This window comes from Cupressus sempervirens, chromosome 2 (genome assembly GCF_028749045.1).
Source record: "Cupressus sempervirens isolate cs-2001-9-10 chromosome 2, ASM2874904v1, whole genome shotgun sequence".
Lineage (NCBI taxonomy): Eukaryota > Viridiplantae > Streptophyta > Pinopsida > Cupressales > Cupressaceae > Cupressus > Cupressus sempervirens.
Window position 1 is genome coordinate 522,575,201 of NC_143119.1, and position 21,788 is coordinate 522,596,988.

The 21,788-nt window shown below is 36.2% G+C and overlaps 1 protein-coding gene across 8 annotated transcripts in view; it reads left to right on the top strand.

Annotated features, from left to right (window-relative positions):
* The window catches only part of LOC149573251 (uncharacterized), an 85,052-nt gene that overhangs the window by 47,179 nt on the left and 16,085 nt on the right, over window positions 1-21,788 (top strand). For all 8 annotated transcript variants that reach the window (XR_016360075.1, XR_016360076.1, XM_089814450.1 and 5 more), the window contains 3 exons: window positions 1,825-1,956; window positions 2,125-2,415; window positions 2,551-2,607. Coding sequence is in view for 6 of the 8 variants with exons in the window: in XM_089814450.1 (XP_089670576.1) it covers window positions 1,825-1,956; window positions 2,125-2,415; window positions 2,551-2,607 (480 nt within the window). In the remaining 2 variants the exon portion in view is untranslated. The remainder of the gene's footprint in view (window positions 1-1,824; window positions 1,957-2,124; window positions 2,416-2,550; window positions 2,608-21,788) is intronic.

Here is a 21,788-nt window from a genome sequence, read left to right on the forward strand (position 1 = left end):
GCATTGGGCATACTCTTCAATACTTTTGAGCATGTACACTCCAATGATATTCGTATGCACACTTATGTTTGTTATTTGTCAAGACTCTTCATGTGTTGTCTAGGGAAATAGCGCTCCCAACCAGCATCATGATGCGGGGTCAGCTTCATTACTTATTATAATTTTATATATGTACTTTATTCATGTTATGTAGGATCATACCCCAATATTTTTTGGGCCAAACCTACTAACCAAACCAGCAAATCAAAATCTGTACCATGACCAGTAACTCAGTTCTAATATATAATATGCTTCTTTTTAAAATATACAAGATATGTAAGCTATCTGGACAATATTTGTCTGCATGTATGCACCACTGTATTTTCATTCCTAATGCTGTCAGGGTAATATACATATTGTACGAATGAGTTAAAATGCAAATGTGCGTATGTTTTGAATGCTTGAATGTCGATATCCATTGGTGTAGATCCTATACAGTTTTTGTATCTATATCAGTATTTCTAATGTATATACATGTACAAGATTGGATTGTCGAACCATTTTTAAGAGGCTGTAACACAAGGGTTGACTTCCCATATGCTTTCACTACCTGTTCTTGTGTTCTTGTTTTCATTATGAATTATTCAATTATGTGGTAACATTGCCTTTCACTTACCATTATGTACAATTGGGCTCCACAAACCTTAGCAGAAAATAATCTGTTTAAAGCAAAATACACTTTAGGAAATTTTGACCACTTTCATCGATCAGTTGCATACTCATGTAATCTCAAGATCTATCATGCAAACTATCATGCTTAATAAATTGTGAAGTTCAATGGCTTGATAAAAAGTAAAATGATTTTATTATAGAATATTTAGATAATGGTTTCTCAGATATCATTACCATCATGCAAGTTACATTATAGTTCACTTTGAATCTACATAATTGTTTACTGAATAAATTCAAATACTGTTTTAAATTTTAATGTATTATGTGCCTTTGTAGGCTGTTTGCCACCTGTGCTGTTTTCTGTTCACTTTCATGGGTAATAGAAATTAGTAAAACTGCATCACAAATGGATCATTTTGTTGTTGAGATTCGAATCAAAAATTCTTACTGGTTCCCTGTTTTCTGGGAATACATGTCCTGCCTTTTTAATGCGCTGGCCCATGTTTCCCCGCATATGTTTCTTGAGGATAATGCATCCTGATTTTTGGCCTATTTCTTCTTCTAGTAATGAATTTCATTCCTGATCAGAAAAAGACGCATTAACTGGTACAGAAAATTCTGAAGGGGATATTTCAGAAACTTCCTCAAGTTTTTTGCATTTTGGTAACCCAGGCCATTTCTTGCAGATTCTGATTTCATGTTTCATTTGAACCTAAATAAATCTCACTTCAATAAGTTTCAATTTTCAAATTATATAAGATTTTTATTATAAATTAGTTATGGAAGTTTTAGATTTTATACGTGTATACTATAATTTACCATTCCTATATTGTAAATTCTGAGAACATTATCTGTGACATTGGAAACCCATCCATTTTCCAATAACATTTGACTATAATCTCGTGTTTGTGTAACATAGAAATTGTACACATTTTCAATTTAAATTGAGTCAAGTAACTATTAGTGGCTTTGCATATTTGAACTCTTAAAATTTGTTAATGGTTTTCATGTACGAGTTGAATTATAGTTTAACTTTGACTACATGGCTGTTTTGTTTTGTAATGTATCTGACCATTGACAAATGGCTGATATTATTGTGATGTTTTTTAAGCTCTTAATCTAATCAACGATTAAATAAATGTAGCTGACATCAGTCTTTTGCATTGTGAACAGAAGTATAATTCAAATGGAGTGGCAGCAAAACTTGTGAAGAAAGCTTTAACTGTACGAGCTGCACGGTGTGAAGGGGACGGGGCAGATATGAAATGGAAACCTAGACTTCCTTATGGATCAGATGAGCAGACTGTAAGTAAGCAATTAGATGAATGTATGAGTAGGTAGTGATATGGTGTATTGAGAAATATATTCTTGTATTGTTATCAGATTGTTTTGGATCTACATTTTGTACAATTCCATCAATTTGAGGTTATCTGATTCTTATCCGTTTTGTTATATTTTTATAATCACTTCCAGGTTGATGAGAACATTCAAAATGATGAAAAAGCACTACTTCTAGTTGAAACAGATGGACGTTCTATTTCTGAGCCTCTTGACTATGATTTGGAAGAGGAATTCTCAGATGGGTATGTTGCAACTGTTCCAACAGCGAAGGGTGGAACTCGAAGGAAACATCATCGTGCCTGGACACTGGGGGAAGTGATGAAATTAGTTGAGGGTGTATCTCGGTGCGGTGCTGGAAGGTGGTCTGAAATTAAGAGACTTGCCTTTTCATCTTATCAACACCGTACCTCTGTAGACCTCAAGGTGATTAGCTATTCCCTCGAGAATCTCTAATTGTCAGCTGCAGTTTGGCTTACTTTTTTTGGTTTTCCTGTGATTGCGCTTTTTCTTGTTTCTCAATACAATGGTGTCAAGTGGAGATAGTTTGCATGTTTTTAGGATAAGTGGCGAAATCTGATAAGAGCTAGCAATGCACAATTGCAGACCAACAAAGAGGTGAGTTATTTTTTTGGCTGATTTCATAATTTTTTTTTTCCTGTTTTCATTATTGAGGATATCTTGAAAGCTGTTTTTTGAAAGCTTTTCTTGATTTAATTATAATTTTGAAGCACCTTTTAGAGGTTCTTAATTTGTCCTTCTGAGAGGGGCTTTTCACTTATTTTCATCATTGAAATACATTATTGTGTGATTGTACCTACATACACAATCTGATCTAGTTTGTCATTTGTCGAAATAACAGTTGAACATTTCCTTAGTAGTGTTTATGTGCTTTCATGATGGTCTATTGTTCAGTAGATCTCATCTTGACATTTTGATTCATAGGAAAGTATTTCTTCAGGAGAAGGGGAAATGCATTAGTAGTGTTTGCATGCTTTCATGATGGTTTATTGTAAAGTACATCCTGTCTTTGACATTTTGATTCGTAGGAAAGTATTTCTTCAGGAGAAGGGTAGATGCTGATTGAGGGAATATCACATATTTATATGTAATAAACTATTATACATCTTTTTTAAATTTTGAGATGTGAGTAAGTCAGGGATTGTCACAGGGAAAACTAGTAGATCATGATGGCATGGACGTCAGTATTAATTAAGTCAAAAGTGCAGGGTACCATATGGTCTTCTACTTTTTGTTTGGTTGCATATTTTTCAAATTATTTTTCTATGTAACTGGTAATATTGTCATCCTGCTTTTGGGGTCATTAAAGATGTCATATGGACCATGAAATCATTTACGGAGTGGACTGTGTATGCCATAAATCTTTTGAAATGGTGTGTCCCCTGACAAATTATTTCATTTCTCCATATGAAATCAGGCTTTGTAGTGGCATTCCCTGATTTGAAGTATATGCCAAGGAATTTGCAATCATCCATATAGAAATAACTATAAGAGGGTTTTTTGTATTCTGGCACTTTGTGTAGTAGAGTTAGGGTAGTTTGTGTTATAGTGGAGTATCTAGTGAAAAGTTTTCTATTGTATGTGATAAATAATTTAAAGATTAAACAAATGTGTAAGTTACTAAACAACAAAAAATTACAAATTTTACATGACACTTTTAATGTACTTCATGACATGCATTTGTTTCTTTTGGGAAAAAAAGAATTATTGGACAGGCTGCTTGATGCAGAGGAAAGGGTGATGGACCTTTTACACAAGATAGGTTATTCAAATTTGGCTTAGAAACCCACACTTTTCCAAAAGGTGCACAATGGCTTTATAAGTCTCCACCCAACCAAGATTCTTCACAATGTAAAATAATGATAGATTTGAAGTGTTTCATGTATATAATGATGGATTAAGATGGTTTTAAAGTTCCTAGACTTATTTTCCACTCACAATAGCGAAAAGGCTCTAAACTAGCCTAGAGAGGCCTAAAAATCAGCATTTCACCCTTTTTGCCCCCTAACACAAAACTTTTCCAAAGGATGGAACAAATAAATGGTATATTTAGATACCCTTTTGGCCCTACCACAACATACTACAAGATTATTATGGACTCCTTTGGACCATGTATGACTTTCCTCACTATGTGTCCCCAAAATGCACTAAAATAGGGTGATTTAACAAAGCAACTACCACATGAAAATATCTCCAAGTTCTCAAACCTTGGACAGTATCATTAAATGACTCAAAACCTCTAAATCCAAGAGGAAATCAACCCAGCACACTTGTAACATCAAAAACCCCAATATAATGGCTTCAAACTCTTGATTTGAGGGTTTCTCAAATCTTACTTCTCCAAACTCTTTCAGACTTATTTGGTGATTGATTCACCATTTATATGTCAATATATGATTATCCAAATCATAAAAACACCTTGCCCCCTTAAGGCCAAACTCTCACTGTTGTACTTGTACTAGCATTTTCAATGCACCCACACCCTGTTTCAACCTGTGATCACTTACTTCTTCAAACTTTCTGCAAGTAAGATCATTAGAAACTTATAATACATTGTTAGTATTCATCTTTCCATTGGGTCCAAGGCCTTTGGGTCCATGGAAAGGTTATGGTTTACAAATTAGACTCCAAAACAAATGGGAACTTAACAAAATCAGGATTAATCCGCTGTAGATGATGGCACAGTAATGCTAAAAACTCTTCAAAGCCTTTCAAAACATCTAATGCACCTTTCAAATGTATTATTTGATCTTCCAATTCCTTAATCCAATCAGCAGTATATGGAAAAGATAAAGAACTTCGAATAAATTAATATATTTTCTGACACAGTCAAGTTGCTTCAGACAAAATGCAAGAACAAAGAGTTTAAAGTGAATCTAAATGCATTCAATCAGTAAATGAATGTTTTAGATTGATTGCTATTCCATCTTGTATCTGAAAATCAAAACAACAGAAATGGATCCTAAAAACAATGCATAGAATCAAAGGATTGCAAACTAAACTTGTGATTCTATTGAAAATCTTGTTCTTGCCGTACACTTCCAGGTTCTCCCTTTCTGCCCGTACAAAGAGAGATGATGACAATATAATAAATCAAATCTTAACTTCCCCAACCATACACAACCGGTTAGAGGGATTAGTTAAGTAATTTTAGCAATGAAATCCTATTTCCCTCCTAAAGTGACTACTAACCGTTATACTTTGAATATTTAAACTTTTAAACTTTAAAAATGCTTAAAACCTTATTAAATTGGAAACCTTATTACTTAATCACTCCATGCTTATACTCCTTACTACCCAAAAGCACCCTTGGACACTATTGGTCCATATTACATCCAAATTTTGACTTTTAAAACATATAAATGAAATCTATTTATTTGAATGCCATTGCATGGCATTAAAACATCAAAGGGTCAATATGCTATAATTTATTCAATTTACATTGTTTAATATACCTTTAACCTCTTTGATCCTTTGATATTCATTAGGTGACTTGATTGTCTTCATAGTCTTCTTGTGTACTTTAAATGGCTTCATGAATTCGTTGTTGATCCTTGGTGCCCCTGCACCACTGCTGGTGCTTGTCTGTGGGTAAATTATGAAACTTGCTGGGTCATTTAACTGTTCAAGCTAATGTTTGCATGCCATGTCTTCATGTCAAGGAACAGTAATTCTTTCTTAATTCTGGCTTTCAATTTCTGAAAGGTAGCGAAAAGTTATTTGATTTGAAGACCATAAAATTGCTGCTTCTAAGCTTCAGTTCATTTGAGTTGTCATGGTGAAGAGGAAAATAACTTCAAACACAGAAAATCTCAACTGCGGGGAAGAGGACCGAGGTAAATATCTATTGCAGAATAGGCAAAGAACAGTTTGTAGAGTTGGTGTTGGAAAAACAGCAACTGTTTGATTTGAGGGTAAAGTGGAAAAATGGGCGATCTTGAGCTGAAAGAAAAATATAAGGGGTCAAAGTTAGAAGTACATTTGTGAAGTCCAGTAAGAAAGCTCCAGAAAAAATTGCATACTGAAAGCAGACTTTGGGCAGGAATTATTAGTGAAGAACTCATGGATGACATGCAGACTGGGCGAGTTTGAAAAGGTTAGAAAAACTATTCAAGACCCCAAGTGAATATGTAGAAAGCAAGAAATGGGGAAAGTATTAGATTGCCAAGCACAGAAAAAGCACAGGCAATAATTATTGCATTCAAACAATAATCCTGAAATGGTTTTCAGGCATATTGAAGTTGGGGCTGAAAGCTCTGTGCATTTAATGGCCCTCACAACTAATCTTATGCAGTTTGCCATATTGAGTTGACAAGGCCATCTTCGTTTATGTAGTGTTACCATGAGTATTCTCTCTCATGAGATTACCAGCTTAATTGGGTTAATTGAAGCTCGCAATACAGAGAAAAATGCACGACCTCAGAAACTTTATGTATTTGATCCATGTTGATAGGGAAAAATTTACCAGACTAGTAAAATGGAATTCAGAAAACAGAAAGAGGATCAGAAAATTTGAATTCAGCCAAAGAAGAGATATTTTTTATGTTTTGGTGAATTTGCCAGTTTGGATAGGTGGCAAAAACTTGTGTACATCATGGTGAATGTGCATTCACTTCTTTACTGGTTTTGGGAAATTTATGCTGTAGGGGCAGGTTTATAATTTGAAATGGAAAGACAACTTTTCAACTTTCAGAATTTGGTGAACTTTTTCCTTCAGCTTAAGAACATCTCCACGCCTATACAAAGCTATATAGGGGGTTATAGAGGGGCTTAAGAAGACACCTCCACACCATACAAGGCTATATAGGGGGTTCTCAACAACTTTTTATTATTGACACTGGTTTTCAACCATTTTTTAGTTAAAGGAGAGATACAGGACAATAATTGAAATAAAAAGGGCAACTTTTTGACTTCGCTTTTTGGAAAGATTTCTTCTTCCACTTGAGAAATTCAAAACACCATTATACCATTAAAATCATTAAGGGAATGGCGAGTATATCTTGAGCATGAGAGGCTTGATTGAGTACTATCGTAACAAGAAATGGAAGCAAGTGTTTAATTGTTCTTAGTTTTTGGGGGGTGGGAGTACAAGGCAACTTTTATGTTGCACACGTGTACTACTTCCTGACAAAAAATTCCAATGGATGGTAGGCTATGTTCCATGGTGAGCATGAGAGGCATGATTGAGGATTATAGTACGAAGAAATGGAAGCAAGTATTTAAAAGTTCTTATTTTTTGGGGAAGTGGAAGTAGTAGGCAGCTTTTATGTTGCACCCACATGTACTACTTCCTGAAAATTATTCCAATGGGTGTGTTACATAGGGTTTTTGGGATGGGGACAATAATAGATACAAAGATGCATTGCTGGATAGGATGTCTTCTTGAAGGCAGTAGAGCACAAGATTAAAGACTAGGGAAGTTTTCTAAATATATGAAATTAAAATATTATTTGTTCAGGATTATGTAACCATATTGTGAAACATTAGAGCTGAATTGATAATTCACATATGTCGACATACAAATCAACAAAATTTCAATGTTTAATTATATGAATTTTCACTGTCAATGTGCATGTCATAAAATGCTAAGTTTGAATATGACGTCGCCTTTGTGCCTTTGCCTTATTTTCACTTGCATCAAAATCAAAGTTTGAATTTGACTCCTTGCCTATGTCAAGGATTGCCTCATTGAATGGAACCTCAACCAGTCATTCCTATGCCCCCTCATCAAGCTGTATGGCATTGTTGGGATCGACATCCTACCATGCAACTAGAATCTTTGATACTTGGGAGTTTATTGATCTTGAAGTGTAAAGGCATTATGCATGATCACCTTTGCTCATAGAGAGGAAAGCCTATTCATCATAATTGATTGACTGGATTTATATGTGGACCAATATCTCTTTATAGCCAAATACATGACAACTTGTGAAAGGAGGCAAGTGGAAAGTGTCTTCAACTCTATTGCATCTTTGCAATGCTATGCCCACCATCAAATCAAGTTCATTTGAGCCCTAAAAATCAACAAAAATCTACCAAATGCTTCGAAGTAGAAACATTTTTTTAATTGTATACATTATTTGAAAAGTCTTCATGTACCCTTCCTTCGTCTCTTTATTATCATAGGGAGGGTCTCTCTTTAGCCCTTGGTGCATGTCATTTGTGATTACGAACTTAGGTTGCCATATGAAGTAGTTTGTTCACATTGTCCCAACTCCACATCATAGTGGATTTGATATGCTTTTGATATAATTAAATTGAGATATTTACTATGAATTTATTGCTTCTTTCTAAGCATGCTGTCTAGTGTGTCATATTTTTTTCAAGGACGAGAGTTTGCATCAACATATATAGTTGATCCTATGATTATGATATATATAAATGTTCAATGTCGAGGATCAGTCTGTCCTGTTAGGACTAATATTTTCAGCCCTCACTTTTGATGTGCATCTACAAAGCTAGTGTGAAAGGATAACAATAATATACCTTAGGCCTTTTTTAAAGGACAAAATGTATACATTTTGCGTGTTAAAGGGCAAAATGGATTGAAATTTGGGGATGGTGAGGGATGATGATTGGGGTTGGTTATGTATTGGTCTATGCATTGTGAGTAGGACACACTCCCTCTTTTTAAGGATACATGTTCAAAACTTAGAGGGTTGTGGCATATCTCTATATGTATTAATGCCAATTTGATCATATTAGCCATTGAGAAGTGTACCTAAATTTAACATAACCCATATACATGCAAAATCCTCTAAAATGATCCCCATTCCATCTCTCTTAATATGGGCCGAGGGGTATTGGGTACGAATATTTAAGTTTATTGGAGAAGATTTCTCTTTCTTTGTAGTGTAGTCTTCTCTTTTAAATAGAATTTGCAAATCTTTTAATAGTAGATGCATGAATCAACCCTAAAAGCTATAAAGGGATAGTCTCTTTATCATTCGAACTAGAGGAAAGAAGAGCCATTAGACATGATTGTTTTAAGCATTAAACCATCTCTACCTTTGAAGCATAAATTGGTAGCTCATTTAGTCTTAAAAGTTCATTTTGGGCACAAGTACACCAAAAGGTCAATGTAGATACATAACTTGCTTCAAAAGGTAATAGAGGATAGGCTAGGTGCACCCTACAACTCATGGGAAACTTGGTCGCCTCACTTATACTACTGTAACTAAGGAAATTTCCATGAAGGGATTTTTTGGGTATCATGATTGCAAGCATAGGGGTGAAGTTTTCAATGACCACAGTTCCCTCTAGAGGAGTGTACAGACATTAGTTTTATAGTTTCAACTAAATAGAAAATTTGTGAATGGAAGGGTTTTAAATTTGGACAATCTCAAGTCATGTCGATTTTCTCTGGGCTTGCGTGGATGTTGGTGTGATTAATGATGTAACCCGAATATTTTTTTCGTTGTGCTAAAGCTCTTGCCTTAGTTGGCTTGCAACTTGTGTCTGTGGAAAGGTTTTAGAGCATGCAAGATGTGCTCCATATGTTTTGCCTAGGTCTTGTTGAAGGTGAGGATGTCATCTAAGTAGACAATGATAGAGTTGGTGAAGGTTACACAATGCGTCTCATTAGGAACATGTCACTCACTGAGATGTTGGTCAACCTAAAAAGGCACATTTGGTTTTTTATACAATGCTTCCATGATTTTGATTTGTTCTATTAAGGTTGATCTTTGTAAAATCCAATTTGGTGCTGGTTTGTAAAAGATAATTAATGCATGGATGACGATATTGATTCCTCACTATGATCTTATTATGTGATATTTGATGTAGAGGCACTGTGTGCCATGTTTGTTTAGCATAACCTAGACTATCAAATTGCCTTATAGAGAGATAAGTTAGGTTTGATCTTCCTCTAGTCTCTAGAAGCCCTTGAATTTTATTTTGAACTTCATTTTGACTTTTAAACAAATGTCTAGGAAGAGACATATTAGGAAGAGGGAATCTAGGAATCAAATCAAATTTGTGTTGAACTCTGTAATGTGTTGGAATATATGTGCCTTTAAAAGCCATTTGTATACTATCATAGTATGTTGTCAATGTACTATTGTTGTTGTGATGTTTGTGTAACGTTACATGTTGACAAGGTGTGTTTCGTCCTCTACATAGGTTTTTTTTTTTGGGGGGGGGCTATCTATGATAAGCATGAACTTCTATGAGGTTGAGATGATTATAATAATGCGGTAGATACCAAGGTTAGTAAAGTAATCCAAGTCATTAGGGGGACACTTTTTTGGAAGCATTGAATTAGTTGTTGACACGCAATGGGTCACAAGCATAAGAATTCACAAAATAAGATATGCTAGTTTAATTCAAATCAATAAATGAGTAGGTTATAATATGATTATACAAATGCATGATGAGGAATGAGAATTTCTAGGACTGGTAGACACTTAGTGTGATTTTTCCACTACTCTCAATATCAAATTCCACAGATGTGGAGTGTTTGAAAATTACATTTTAGTTACACTAGAGAGAAGTTACAACATTCAAATATGAACAGTAGATCATCCAATTGCTCTCTTGGTTGTACTGCTTGATGGCTGATGTTTTCTGACATACATTAAGTTGTCGCTATATAGATTCACTATGTGGTAAGGTGTCTTGTGGAAAGTTAGAAAAGCCATGCAAGGTATCATGTGTGTAAGTTTGTGATGACACTGAGTCGTGTGCTTAATATAGGTGTTTTTGAAGAGAATGCATAACTGTTGACTATCATAGTGCACACAATATTTAAAAGGTTTGTGGCTGCTTTTGTCACGATGCACTCATCCAAGCCATCGATAAATGAAGGTGTTATTTTGTTGGTAAAGAGATTGTGGTGCACATGGATCATAAACCATTGCAATACCCAGAAGCATTGAAACAAGTTATAATGGTCAAGTGGAGAGAATTTTGCAAGAATTTCATTTGGTGATTCAAAACATAAAAAGGATATTCAAGTATCGTGGTAGATATGTTGTCTAAGTCATCAATTTCAAAGCTCATATCAACTCTTTAGGTTGGGCAAATTGTGCACCAAATACACATTGGATTCTACTCATAAGTGAGGCACATAACCCCAAAGTTGTGGGTCATTTCGATGTTAGGAATTTATATTTGTTAGCAAAGGTACATATGTTGCCCTAGAATGCAAAATAGAAGTAACAAGATTTAGTAGAAGATAAAGTATGTTTTCTTGCAAATTCAAAGCTAGAAGGGAAGAATTTCATACCTTTTCAAGCATCTACGAGGCCTTGGGTGCATTTTAGTAGATTTGTGGTGTGTTCTCCAATGTGCAAGCATGGGAATGATTATTTGGTTGTTGTTGATGGAATTAGCAATGTGTGTTTTGACCCTACATAGGAAGACTATAATTGGAGAAGAGAGGATTGATTTGTTCATTTTTAATATTTGGGCATATTATGTGTTAGCTAGATCCATTTTTTGGACGAGATGCTCAGTTTGTGGGTAGCTTTTGTTTCTCTTTTCTGGTGAAAATAGATACTCAATTCCAGAAGAGCTTTGCCATATAAATAACATACAATTGTATTCAGTAATCTATTCTTCTCCATGTCATTCACCATTTTGGTAGTGTTTGGGCTATTTGCCTACTCACTTGAGAACATTTGAGAGCACCAGGAGTAGCAAAAGGATTAGACAGGGAGGTGGCTATAACAAACAAATTTTTAATAGTTCTGACCTAGCTGCTTTTGAGTGATCTAGTTCTTTGTCTAGTTGATGCAAAGAGCAATGCAAACAGGGTGGTTTAGGTCCGCAAGCCTCTATTACTCCTTATGATCACCTTCAAACCTACACAAGAGCTCATACCCTTCTAAGGGATCCCAAAAACATGTTCATGGGTTCAAATAAATGAAAAGATCATCTTAGACCATTCTACACAAAGATCCAACTATGCGTGATTTTGGGTTTAGGGCCAAGTTCCCTATTTGTGGCAAAACATGGAAATGGCCTCAAAACTCCATAGATATGCAAGGTAATGATTTAGACATGTTCGTATGGATATAAGAATAGAGAATCATTCATTGGATGGGTTGCCAAAGACCCACAATGTTGTTTTCCCCAATTGGCCTACGGAGTAGACTTACTAGCCATTAGGTCGACCTAATGAGTTTTTGGACCTTAACTCTGAAACTTTCCACACAACCATACAAAGTAATGGTCATTCCTAACACCCATTTGGATGTTCTATCAAACTTGAAGAGATTGGTGCTTGACTCAATCATTTAGCCACCAAACCCATATTGTGATTAGTTTGCAATTAGGCATAGTTAAGTCTAGTTTGTGAAGCAACTACTCAAGGATGGATTGTTTAGACTATAGAACTTAAAATTGCGGCGATTCATCTGATTTTGGCAAATTGATGATTTGAGCAAGCCTAAGCAATATTTTCCGACTCGCTATCTCGTCTCGGCAATTTTTTTGTAGAAATCGCCAAACTTGATGATCGATGATCTTGTCAAAAATTGCCAAAAATCGGCCCCAAAAATTGTCAAGTTGATAAAAAATTACAAAAAATGACCAATTTTTTTACGTATGTGATGGATTTATTGTTTATGTTCTTTGTTTATGTATGTTAGGCTTTACCTTCTATTTGATGATGTTATAGTGTGTTAAAGTTATATTCAATAAAGGGTGAATGAAATATGTTTTAAATCGTTTAAATCTTTAAATTTCAAGGGTTTTTTCACTTTGCTGATTCGTAGCTGATTCATAGGCGATTCACGATTCGAGTAGGCCTTGTCGATTCCGATCCGATTGGTTCTTTGGTTTAGGCACCAACAATGACATGGATTGTTTCCTTGTCTCCTCCTTACTCCAAAACAATACTTGGTTGGAGTTCCACTAATCAAGTTTGGCTTTCTGCAACACAATTTGCTTTAATTCATACTCGAGCACATAGTGAATGCTGGGCTAGGGCTTGGAAAAATAGTAAATGATAACCTCTAGTCCTGAAACTTTGGAATCATAAAGTACATTGCCCCTACTTTCTCCATACCAAGAGTTGTGAAGATCCAATGGTGGCAAGTCAAGATAGGGCCATATTTTGATGACACCCTTCTTATGGAGTGTTTGAGAGAACCTTACAAATAAATGCAAATATCTCCCTTATAACTCCACTCCAGATGATGAAACCAATTGCAATAGGAAGGAAATATTTAGCACCATATGACCATAACAATTGATCTCATGTACCAATCCAATAGAGGCTGTACGGTAGAAAATAACAGAGAAAATGCTAGAAAATCACTATCTTTATTGACCCAAATCTCCACCAAAGTATACTAAATTTTCATTCTGTATAGTTTCGGTCTTTCCAAGGCTATATAGACTTGTCCCAATGGCCATAACCACCATTTGAATTCAGAAGTGGTTGTTGGGGAAATTCATGTTAGTTGGGCAAGAATTCGCTATGCATCTTGTCTTGCAAATTGACAACTTTTAACAATATGTGTAATGTGTCTCCAAAAGGGACTCAAACCAACTCAACTCCATCCTAATCATCCCAAGACACTTGAAAATCATAAAAATGACAAGATTTAGGCCCTTTGACCAAACTTTGACCCAAGGTTTATAGAAACACCTTGTGCCAAGTGGCCTTACAAATAGTCCTTTACATCGCAAGAAATGGATCCAATGATCCTTATTACATCTTGATTCCAAATCATCCTACCCTATTACATTTTGGGAGGGGTGCTCCTGCACCATACTCCCTTGTCTTTTTGAACTCAAGTTCCCACTTGAGAGTAGGTCTTGCAAAGTTGTTCCATGTTTTACAATAGTCTTGATCCATCCATGTGGCTTCTTCTTTAGGGAGGTCCGTACATTTCACTAGATACTCCTTGTATGTGTATCCTAGTCTATTTGATCACTTTTGAATCCAAAACCTTGTCAAGTTGCACTTGTTGGCTTGGTGGGGGTTCCTTAAGCTATTTTGCCAGTTCATTTGGTGCATTCTACAAGGGAACATTAGTACCTCCACCGCCTTTGAAAAGAGTATGATCAGAGACATTGAAAATGGAGAAATGGTGACTGTAGGGAGCAATGAGATTTCATATGCATTCTCTCCATATTATGAATGATTGCAAATGTTCCAATTTTCCTCATTTGTGACTTGGTGTATTTGTTTTGAGTGATTTTCCTTTGTTCAAATAAGGCCAATCTCTATCTCCCACTTTGAATGTGACATACCTCTTCTTGCAATCTGCTTGCTTTTTATACTTCTCTGTTGTAGATTGCAATGTGGGTTTGACTTGGTCATGCACCAGCTTAATGAAGTCTGCAAGTTCTTCACCTTGAGCATTGACCTTGAATTTGTCTGTTAGATCCCTCAACTCTATGGTTCCTCTAGGATTGAACTCATAATTAATCGGAAAGGGTGTTTTGCTGGTGCTTCTGTTGATTGTATCATTGTATGCATATTCTACTTGAGGAAGAATGGAATCCTAAGCTTGTCCATGATACTTGATTAGACATCTTAATAGGTTGCCCAAAGACCTATTAACTACTTTAGTCTGCCCATTTGTTTGAGTATGGTAAGCAAAACTGAAAGACAAATTGGTGCCTAATCTTTTCTATAAGGTCTCCCCAAAATGACTTTGGAATTTTACATCTTTATTTGAAATAATGGGCAGGGGAGGCCATAAATCATGACTACTTCTTTAAAGAAAACATTAGCAATATGGGATGCATCATTGGTTGATTTATAAGGTACAAAATGAGCCATTTTATTGAACCTGTCTAATATGAGAAAAATACTATCACAACCTTGCTTAGTTCTAGGTAGTTCCATTACAAAGTCCATGCTTATACTTTCCCATGCTTTTGTTGGAATTGTAAAGGTTGGTATAGACCTTGGTTTGTCCTTATGTCTGTCTGCAAACTTATGTCTGTTTGCATTTTTGGCCAGTTATTGTTTCTTCTAATCAACTCCAATGTTTTATCTATTCCAAAGTGAGCACTTAATGCTCCTCAATGTTTCTCCTTTATTAGGTTGCTCCTCATTGAACATTTTGGAATGCAAAGCTGCCCCCCTTTGAACAAAAGACCATTTTGGGTTTATTTAAACAGAATATAAGTGTGATATGTATCTGAAAGTCTGGAACAAACCTTATAAATTTCTCCAAAGTTTGGATCCTCCTTGTACAAGTCTTTGAGGGCATCAATCACAACACTTTGTAACTGTATCTCCTGCACCAAATTGACCCTTCTACTTAGAGCATCTGCAACCTTGTTTGCTTGGCCCTTCTTGTGTTCGATGGTGAAGGTGTATGCTTGCAATTGTTCCACCCATGTCCCTGCAAATTTGTTTCTCCCGTCCATTCAGATAACTTAGTGCATGGTTATCAGTAAACACAATAAACTCTTTAGGCAACAGTGCCTCCAATTCCTAAGAGCTTGGACTATGTCATAGAGCTCTAAATCATATGTACTATGTTAGTTCTTTGTCTCATTAAGCTTTTTTTGAGAAAAATGCCACAAGTTTGCCTTCCCGACTAAGCACCTCCCATATGGCCAAACTACTTGTTTGAGTTTTGTAATGACCTAAATTCCTATCCTTTAATTTACTTCTATAATCATACCAAAATGAGCAAATGACATTTCATAAGCAAGAGAAATAATTGTTATTACATATTTTCTCAGAAATATCATAACTAACAATGCTAAGAGAAATTGAAAACTAACTAACTGTTACAAACATGATATATGAGATCATTAACTAGTTGTTACACTTCAACATATTTTTAATAACTGAAAGGAAAGTAAAACTTCAACAACAAAAGGTAATTACACATACAATTGAAAACTAATTACACATGGAAAGAATAAGATAGCCGCTAACCGCATTAGGCAATGGATGGAATTGTGATGTCTTTTGCAAGTCTTGGCATCGGTGGAGAGGAAAAGCATTGACAGAGGCTTAACCACCCAACCACGAACCTAGTGTATCCCTGCTCACTCTCATCTAAGAATGACTCTACCTTGCGCAGGAAAGAACATAGGTTCACCATCATGTCCTACCACTTGAGCATTTTGGTATTAGAGTGTCAACCATTCAACCAACTAGACCTTGGATACCCTCCTATCAGTCTATCTATCCGACCGGTGGCTATTCTGACCTCTAGTGATTAGAGCAACATCAATTGCCACTAAACCTACCCTGGCAAGGGATTTACATGGACACTATGTGCCCAATCACCCACCACTGGATTTGACAAACCGGACACACCTCAATGAACTACCATGAGCTGACTAGGTTATGTTTTTCTAGACTTAGCTTTACTTTCCTTCTTGTATTATTATTGACATGATTCTCAAATCTTGCAGGACGTTTACACACAGTCCATGACATCATGATTTACATCTTATCTTAGCCCTATTCAGCTGTCCTTGATGGTCATTGATGTTCCATTCTCAACCTTGGTGAACACATATTTCTATTTTTAGAATCAGGCATTTCCCATCTCTTCAAGAATTATTGAATAAGATTATGATGATATTCCCTGTTTTAAAATACAATATTTACATGCTAGATGATACACTTCTGAGAGGTAGGCTTTCTAATCTCAGAGACATACAACCATTAATGTCCCCGATTATGGGGCTTCCCATCAGCTAATATGTTCATAAAGATTTATTGAACAAGCCATGAATTAATATAGCAAGTTTCGGCTCTTATATGGGCTGTTCTGATTTAATATCAGAATTTGGTTATGCAATTACATATCATGCTCAGTCGAATCTTGCAGAAGAAATAGGCATACATCAACCTAAAATATTTGTTGGCTCAATAACTTCCAATAAAGCAAGCATAATATCCGATAAGAATGATATGAGCAGATTGGGATGCCACCAGATGATTACAAAACACAGGGGAAAAGATAGAAAAGCCCCAACTGCGATCACAGGCATCTTGGCAATGCAATACAAATAATTCTCTCTCTAAATCTTGAAAATATTTTTTTATTTTCAAGATTTAGAGAGATGATATCAAACTAATTTGTTAGTTTGGCAAGAATTTTCTATGCATCCACCTCTACATGTTAGTTTGGCAAGAATTTGCTTTGCAACTTTCTTGCAAATTAAGAACTTTTAACAATGTGTGTAATATGTCTCCAAAAGGGACTCAAACCAACTCAACTCTATCCTAGTCATCCTATAACACGTGAAAATCAAAAAAATGACAAGATTTAGACCCTTTGACCAAACTTTGATCCAAGGTTTATAGAAGCACCTTGTGCCAAGTGTCCTTACAAATGGTCCTTTACATTGCAACAAATTTACCCAATGATCCGTATTATATCTTGATTCCAAATCATTCTAACGTATTACATTCTAGGACGGGTGCTCCTGCACAACTGATATTAATTGCTATCTTCTCAGGCATGGCTAATGAAAACACCTGATCTATTAGCTGCTATTCTCGTTCCCGTTTTCTTGTTGAAATGACTTTTTAGTTTTTTGTGATCTGGTTGGGTGTAGCATCAAGCCATGTTGGGTTGATTGAAGTGAAAGCAAGGTAACACCTACGTCAAATTGTGTATAGAGATAGGGTTGCTAGTTTTATTTTTAATGGTTCTAACTAGGTGGATGTTCATGTTGACAGCTACAAAGCAGTGGGTGTCAAAGATTTCAGTGATGCAGAACTGTGAGTCACATGCACAATAATGAGTGCATGAGAGAGTAATTGATTAGAACATGCTGTGATCCTCTGCATAGAGGTTTTAAACTTTCTGAATTATTTCTTGTCCCTTCGCACTCCACGAAAACCCCTGAAAACCATTCTTACTAAATGTAAATCCTGTTCACTTTAGACAAACAAAAGTGTAGTTGTTACCCTCTTGAGAAGGGTTACTGAGCATCAATTTAGCAAATGAATTGAGAAGTGCATAAATTACCCCTTTGCAGGCTTGAGGTTTAATTAAAGGAGCATTGGTATGTGTGAGCTTCTGGGACGTCCTGATGCTTCACCTTTGTGAGCATCGCCTAGATGTAATTAGTGCTAAGTGTTCCATTCATTCACATGAGAGATGGGTTCTTGTGAGCTACTACTCTTGAATCAAGGGTCAATTAGATTGACTCAAAAACTACATAGCTGAATCCTGATGGCTGATAGCAATCTCACAGTTTTGACGTGCCGTGGAAAATATCTTTTACATATCAATTGACGAGCTTAAGGTGCTTCATAATGAATGTTTCATAAATCATAACACTTGCTGAAGGTTTTGCAAATGGGGTTGCAAGCAAAGTGGGCTTAATTGCGAAGGAAACTTTGTGGCTGAAGCGATTTTAATCTGAAGTAGTAGTGGGGTGGGTGACTTCACAATGCTTCATCTCTATGAGTCATAGTTTTCGGATTCTCTCCTCTGAGCCTTGGATGCAGATGTGGGTACTCTGGAGGTGGGTGCCCTGTGGTGTGCTTCCAGAGCGCATCAGTGCACAACAATGAGCATCCGGGGCAGAAAATTTAAAAAATGATTTTTTTTTTTCACTTAAAGCATTGAAACATGTGCTTAATATCTATTTATAAATTATTTTTTGCCTCTATTCTCACACCCGCATCTGCATTTGCACCCAAATCGGCAACTTAGCTGTGAGTATCACCTATATGCAATGATGGCTAAGTGTTTTATTCATTCTCTGAGAGATGGGTTCTTGTGAACCTTACTCATGAAACATGTGTCAATGAGTTTGACAAAACTACACAGTTGGATCCTGACAACAATACAACAATTTGACTTGCCGTGGAAAATATCTTCTACTTATTGATCAAATTACTTCACTCTTAGCTGTAGTTTGTGTATCAGTATCCTGACTTTAGTAAGTAGTTAGTTCCATATATGCTTTTTTTGTGTAAATAATTTGAAGAGCTCTTTCAAGATGTTTTCTTGGTAGCACGTGATATTCCACCAGGTACTTGTAAATGCTGTAATATTTCCAATCATGTTTGCCACCAATTATTTTTTCATTTTATTTCAGCCTTTTTGGGGTACTTTATACTACCTGCAATAATTCTTACATTAACCATTAAAAAAATATCATTCTCATAATGAATTTGACAGGAAGGAAGAAACTTTTTCTTAGCTACTTTGTCTTGAATGTTGTTTTGCACTTAACCTGTTCTTGCATGGGAGTGTTTGAATGGCATCGGACTTAGAGATTTTCCATATTGCTTGGAGGCTTGGGTAGATGTACTTCTGAAGATTCATGGAATGCGTTTCTATTACAATTAATGTAATGATATGTCACAATGAGGATTCTTCCTACCAATCATACTAAGTTACCGATTCGGATGCAGATTTCGGAAGCGGATACGGGATGCGGGGATTTTTTTTTTTTTTGGATGCGGATGCGGGAGGAAACGTGTATATATATATATATATATAATATTATAATATTAACATATGCAATGAAATGCAAGAAATATACAAAAACAAATCATTTGATAAAGCATAATATGACTATGAATCTATGATACTTAACAGTTAATTGAACCCTTAAACAAAATTCAAGATATTTCAAAATTCATATGATATTCATATATCAATATCAATATGTGCTTGTCCAACATTAGCGTTTAGTCTTGACTCTTAAACAATAAGTTCAAATAGGTCATGTTCAAGATTCCAACAAAATAAAATTTAAAAACATGGTAAATGATTAAGTTTGAAGATTCAATCAATCAGAGTCTGGCTCTGAATCATAGGGATTTGCAAGAAAATCCACATTCTCATTGTCATCTCCAACTGCTGAAAGATCATTTGAACCAAGCATGGTTCCACTTATGCTAGATGCACCACGTGCCACACTAACATCATCACCGTCTCCAACTGTAACAAGATCATGAAGTGTTGCATCCAAATCTGCACACTCAGGGGCTACATCCCAAAGCTTTGTTGCCCCTTCCTTGTAATGATCATTCTTACGTGACAAAAGACGCAAGTTGGTGTGGGCAAAGACCAAGTCCTCAGCTTTCTTGGAGCCTAACCGGTTGCGCTTCACCGAATGGATAAAGGAGTATGTACTCCAATTCCTTTCAGCAGCAGAAGAACTAGCAACCTATATAGTTGTCACAAAACATACAAATGAAAAGCAAATTAATTTTATAGAATGTGTGAAACACTAAATTCTACAATGCAAGTGTAAAACAAATTTACAAAACAAAATAAAAAACTTACTTGTGATAGGACTTTGATTGCAAGAGGTTGAAGATGCTTGAAAGGTTGACCATACATGTACCACCATGTGATAGCTCCCATTCTATTTTGGTCCGTTAGTGCAAATGGAGAATGCTTTAACCCCGAAGCAAACAACCCAAATGCTTCCCTCACTTTTTCATGCATTTCTTCCAGTGGGAAGAGTCTTGAAAGGGCTTTGTGGCACCCCTCAGCAACCTCCTCATCCGCAAATGGTGCAACTCTACCCGACATACCAGCTATCTCCTCACTATAGTACCTAGGAGATAAGGCATATGCAAGGAGGTGCAATGGGGTAGTCATCTTATTCCAGCGATGGTTGATAATTGCTTGCACTTGTTTGCATAAGGCTTCACATTGTGTGGGGTCACTCTCATGTGCTTGTATAGAATGTTTTACCTTCTCAACCATGGTGTCCATGCCATCATACACATCCCCTAAGCAAGGTGTATCTATATCAGCAAAACGGAGCATAGTCATGATGGGCTCGGTGAAATCCAATACATATGCCACACGAGCCCACCAACTCTCATTCAAGATCAAATTCCTGATCCTTTGTGCTCTTTCTGAATTTGAGATCTTCCATACACCCCATTGATGACCGATGACCATTTGACTTAATGCATCTTTTACCTTGAGGAGTCGTCTCATAACGATTGTATGAGATGCAAAACGGGTCTCAGCAACCTAAGCAAGTTAACAATATGTCAATTGACAATATAATTAAAATTTTTAATTTTTAACTAAATTACAAAACCATGAAACTTAGTAATTTAAAAAAATTAATTTACCTTCAGCAACTCCAATTTGGAGTATGTTCTAAAAATGGATTGTGACATGTGGTGGTTGGTCACAAACATCTGTATGTCCTCCCCCTCTTCATATATTTTCTTCACCCAATCTACTTCAGTGCCAATCCTCTGCATGATCAAGTTAAGGGAGTGAACAGTGCATGGAGTCCAAAAAATATGGTCATACCGACTCTCAACTAAAGCACCCGCACCCTTGCAATTTTTGGCATTATCAGTGACCACCTGTACCACATTCTCACTACCCACCATCCCAATGGCCTCAATGAGAATTCTAGAAATGAATTCCGAATCCTTCACTTGCCCTTCACAATCAATGGCCTTCAAAAACATTGCCCCTTTGGGGGAAATTGCAATCACATTAATCAGTGGCCGGTTTCTTATATCCTTCCAACCATCTGACACAATAGTTAGACCCGAAGTTTTCCAAGATTTTTTGATTGGTTGAAGGTCTCTCTCTATATGTGCCCTCTCTTGTTGTAATAAAGTTGTACGCACCTTTTCATAGCCCGGGCTTGTGTAGTCAGCTGGTGATTCTTTGATTGCTGCCACCATTTCCTTCCAATATGGTGATCTCACCAAGTTGAAAGAAAGCCCATTCGCATAGAGGCAACGTGCAATAGCTTCATCAGTGCGGTCTCTTGCCCCCATTTTAAATGCGGTGTCCAATGGGCCTCTTTTACGGGTTGAAATTTCCACTTCTTCCTCATCCTCTTCTGGCACAGGTACTTGCAAGAATGGGTGTTGGGAGGATGCCATT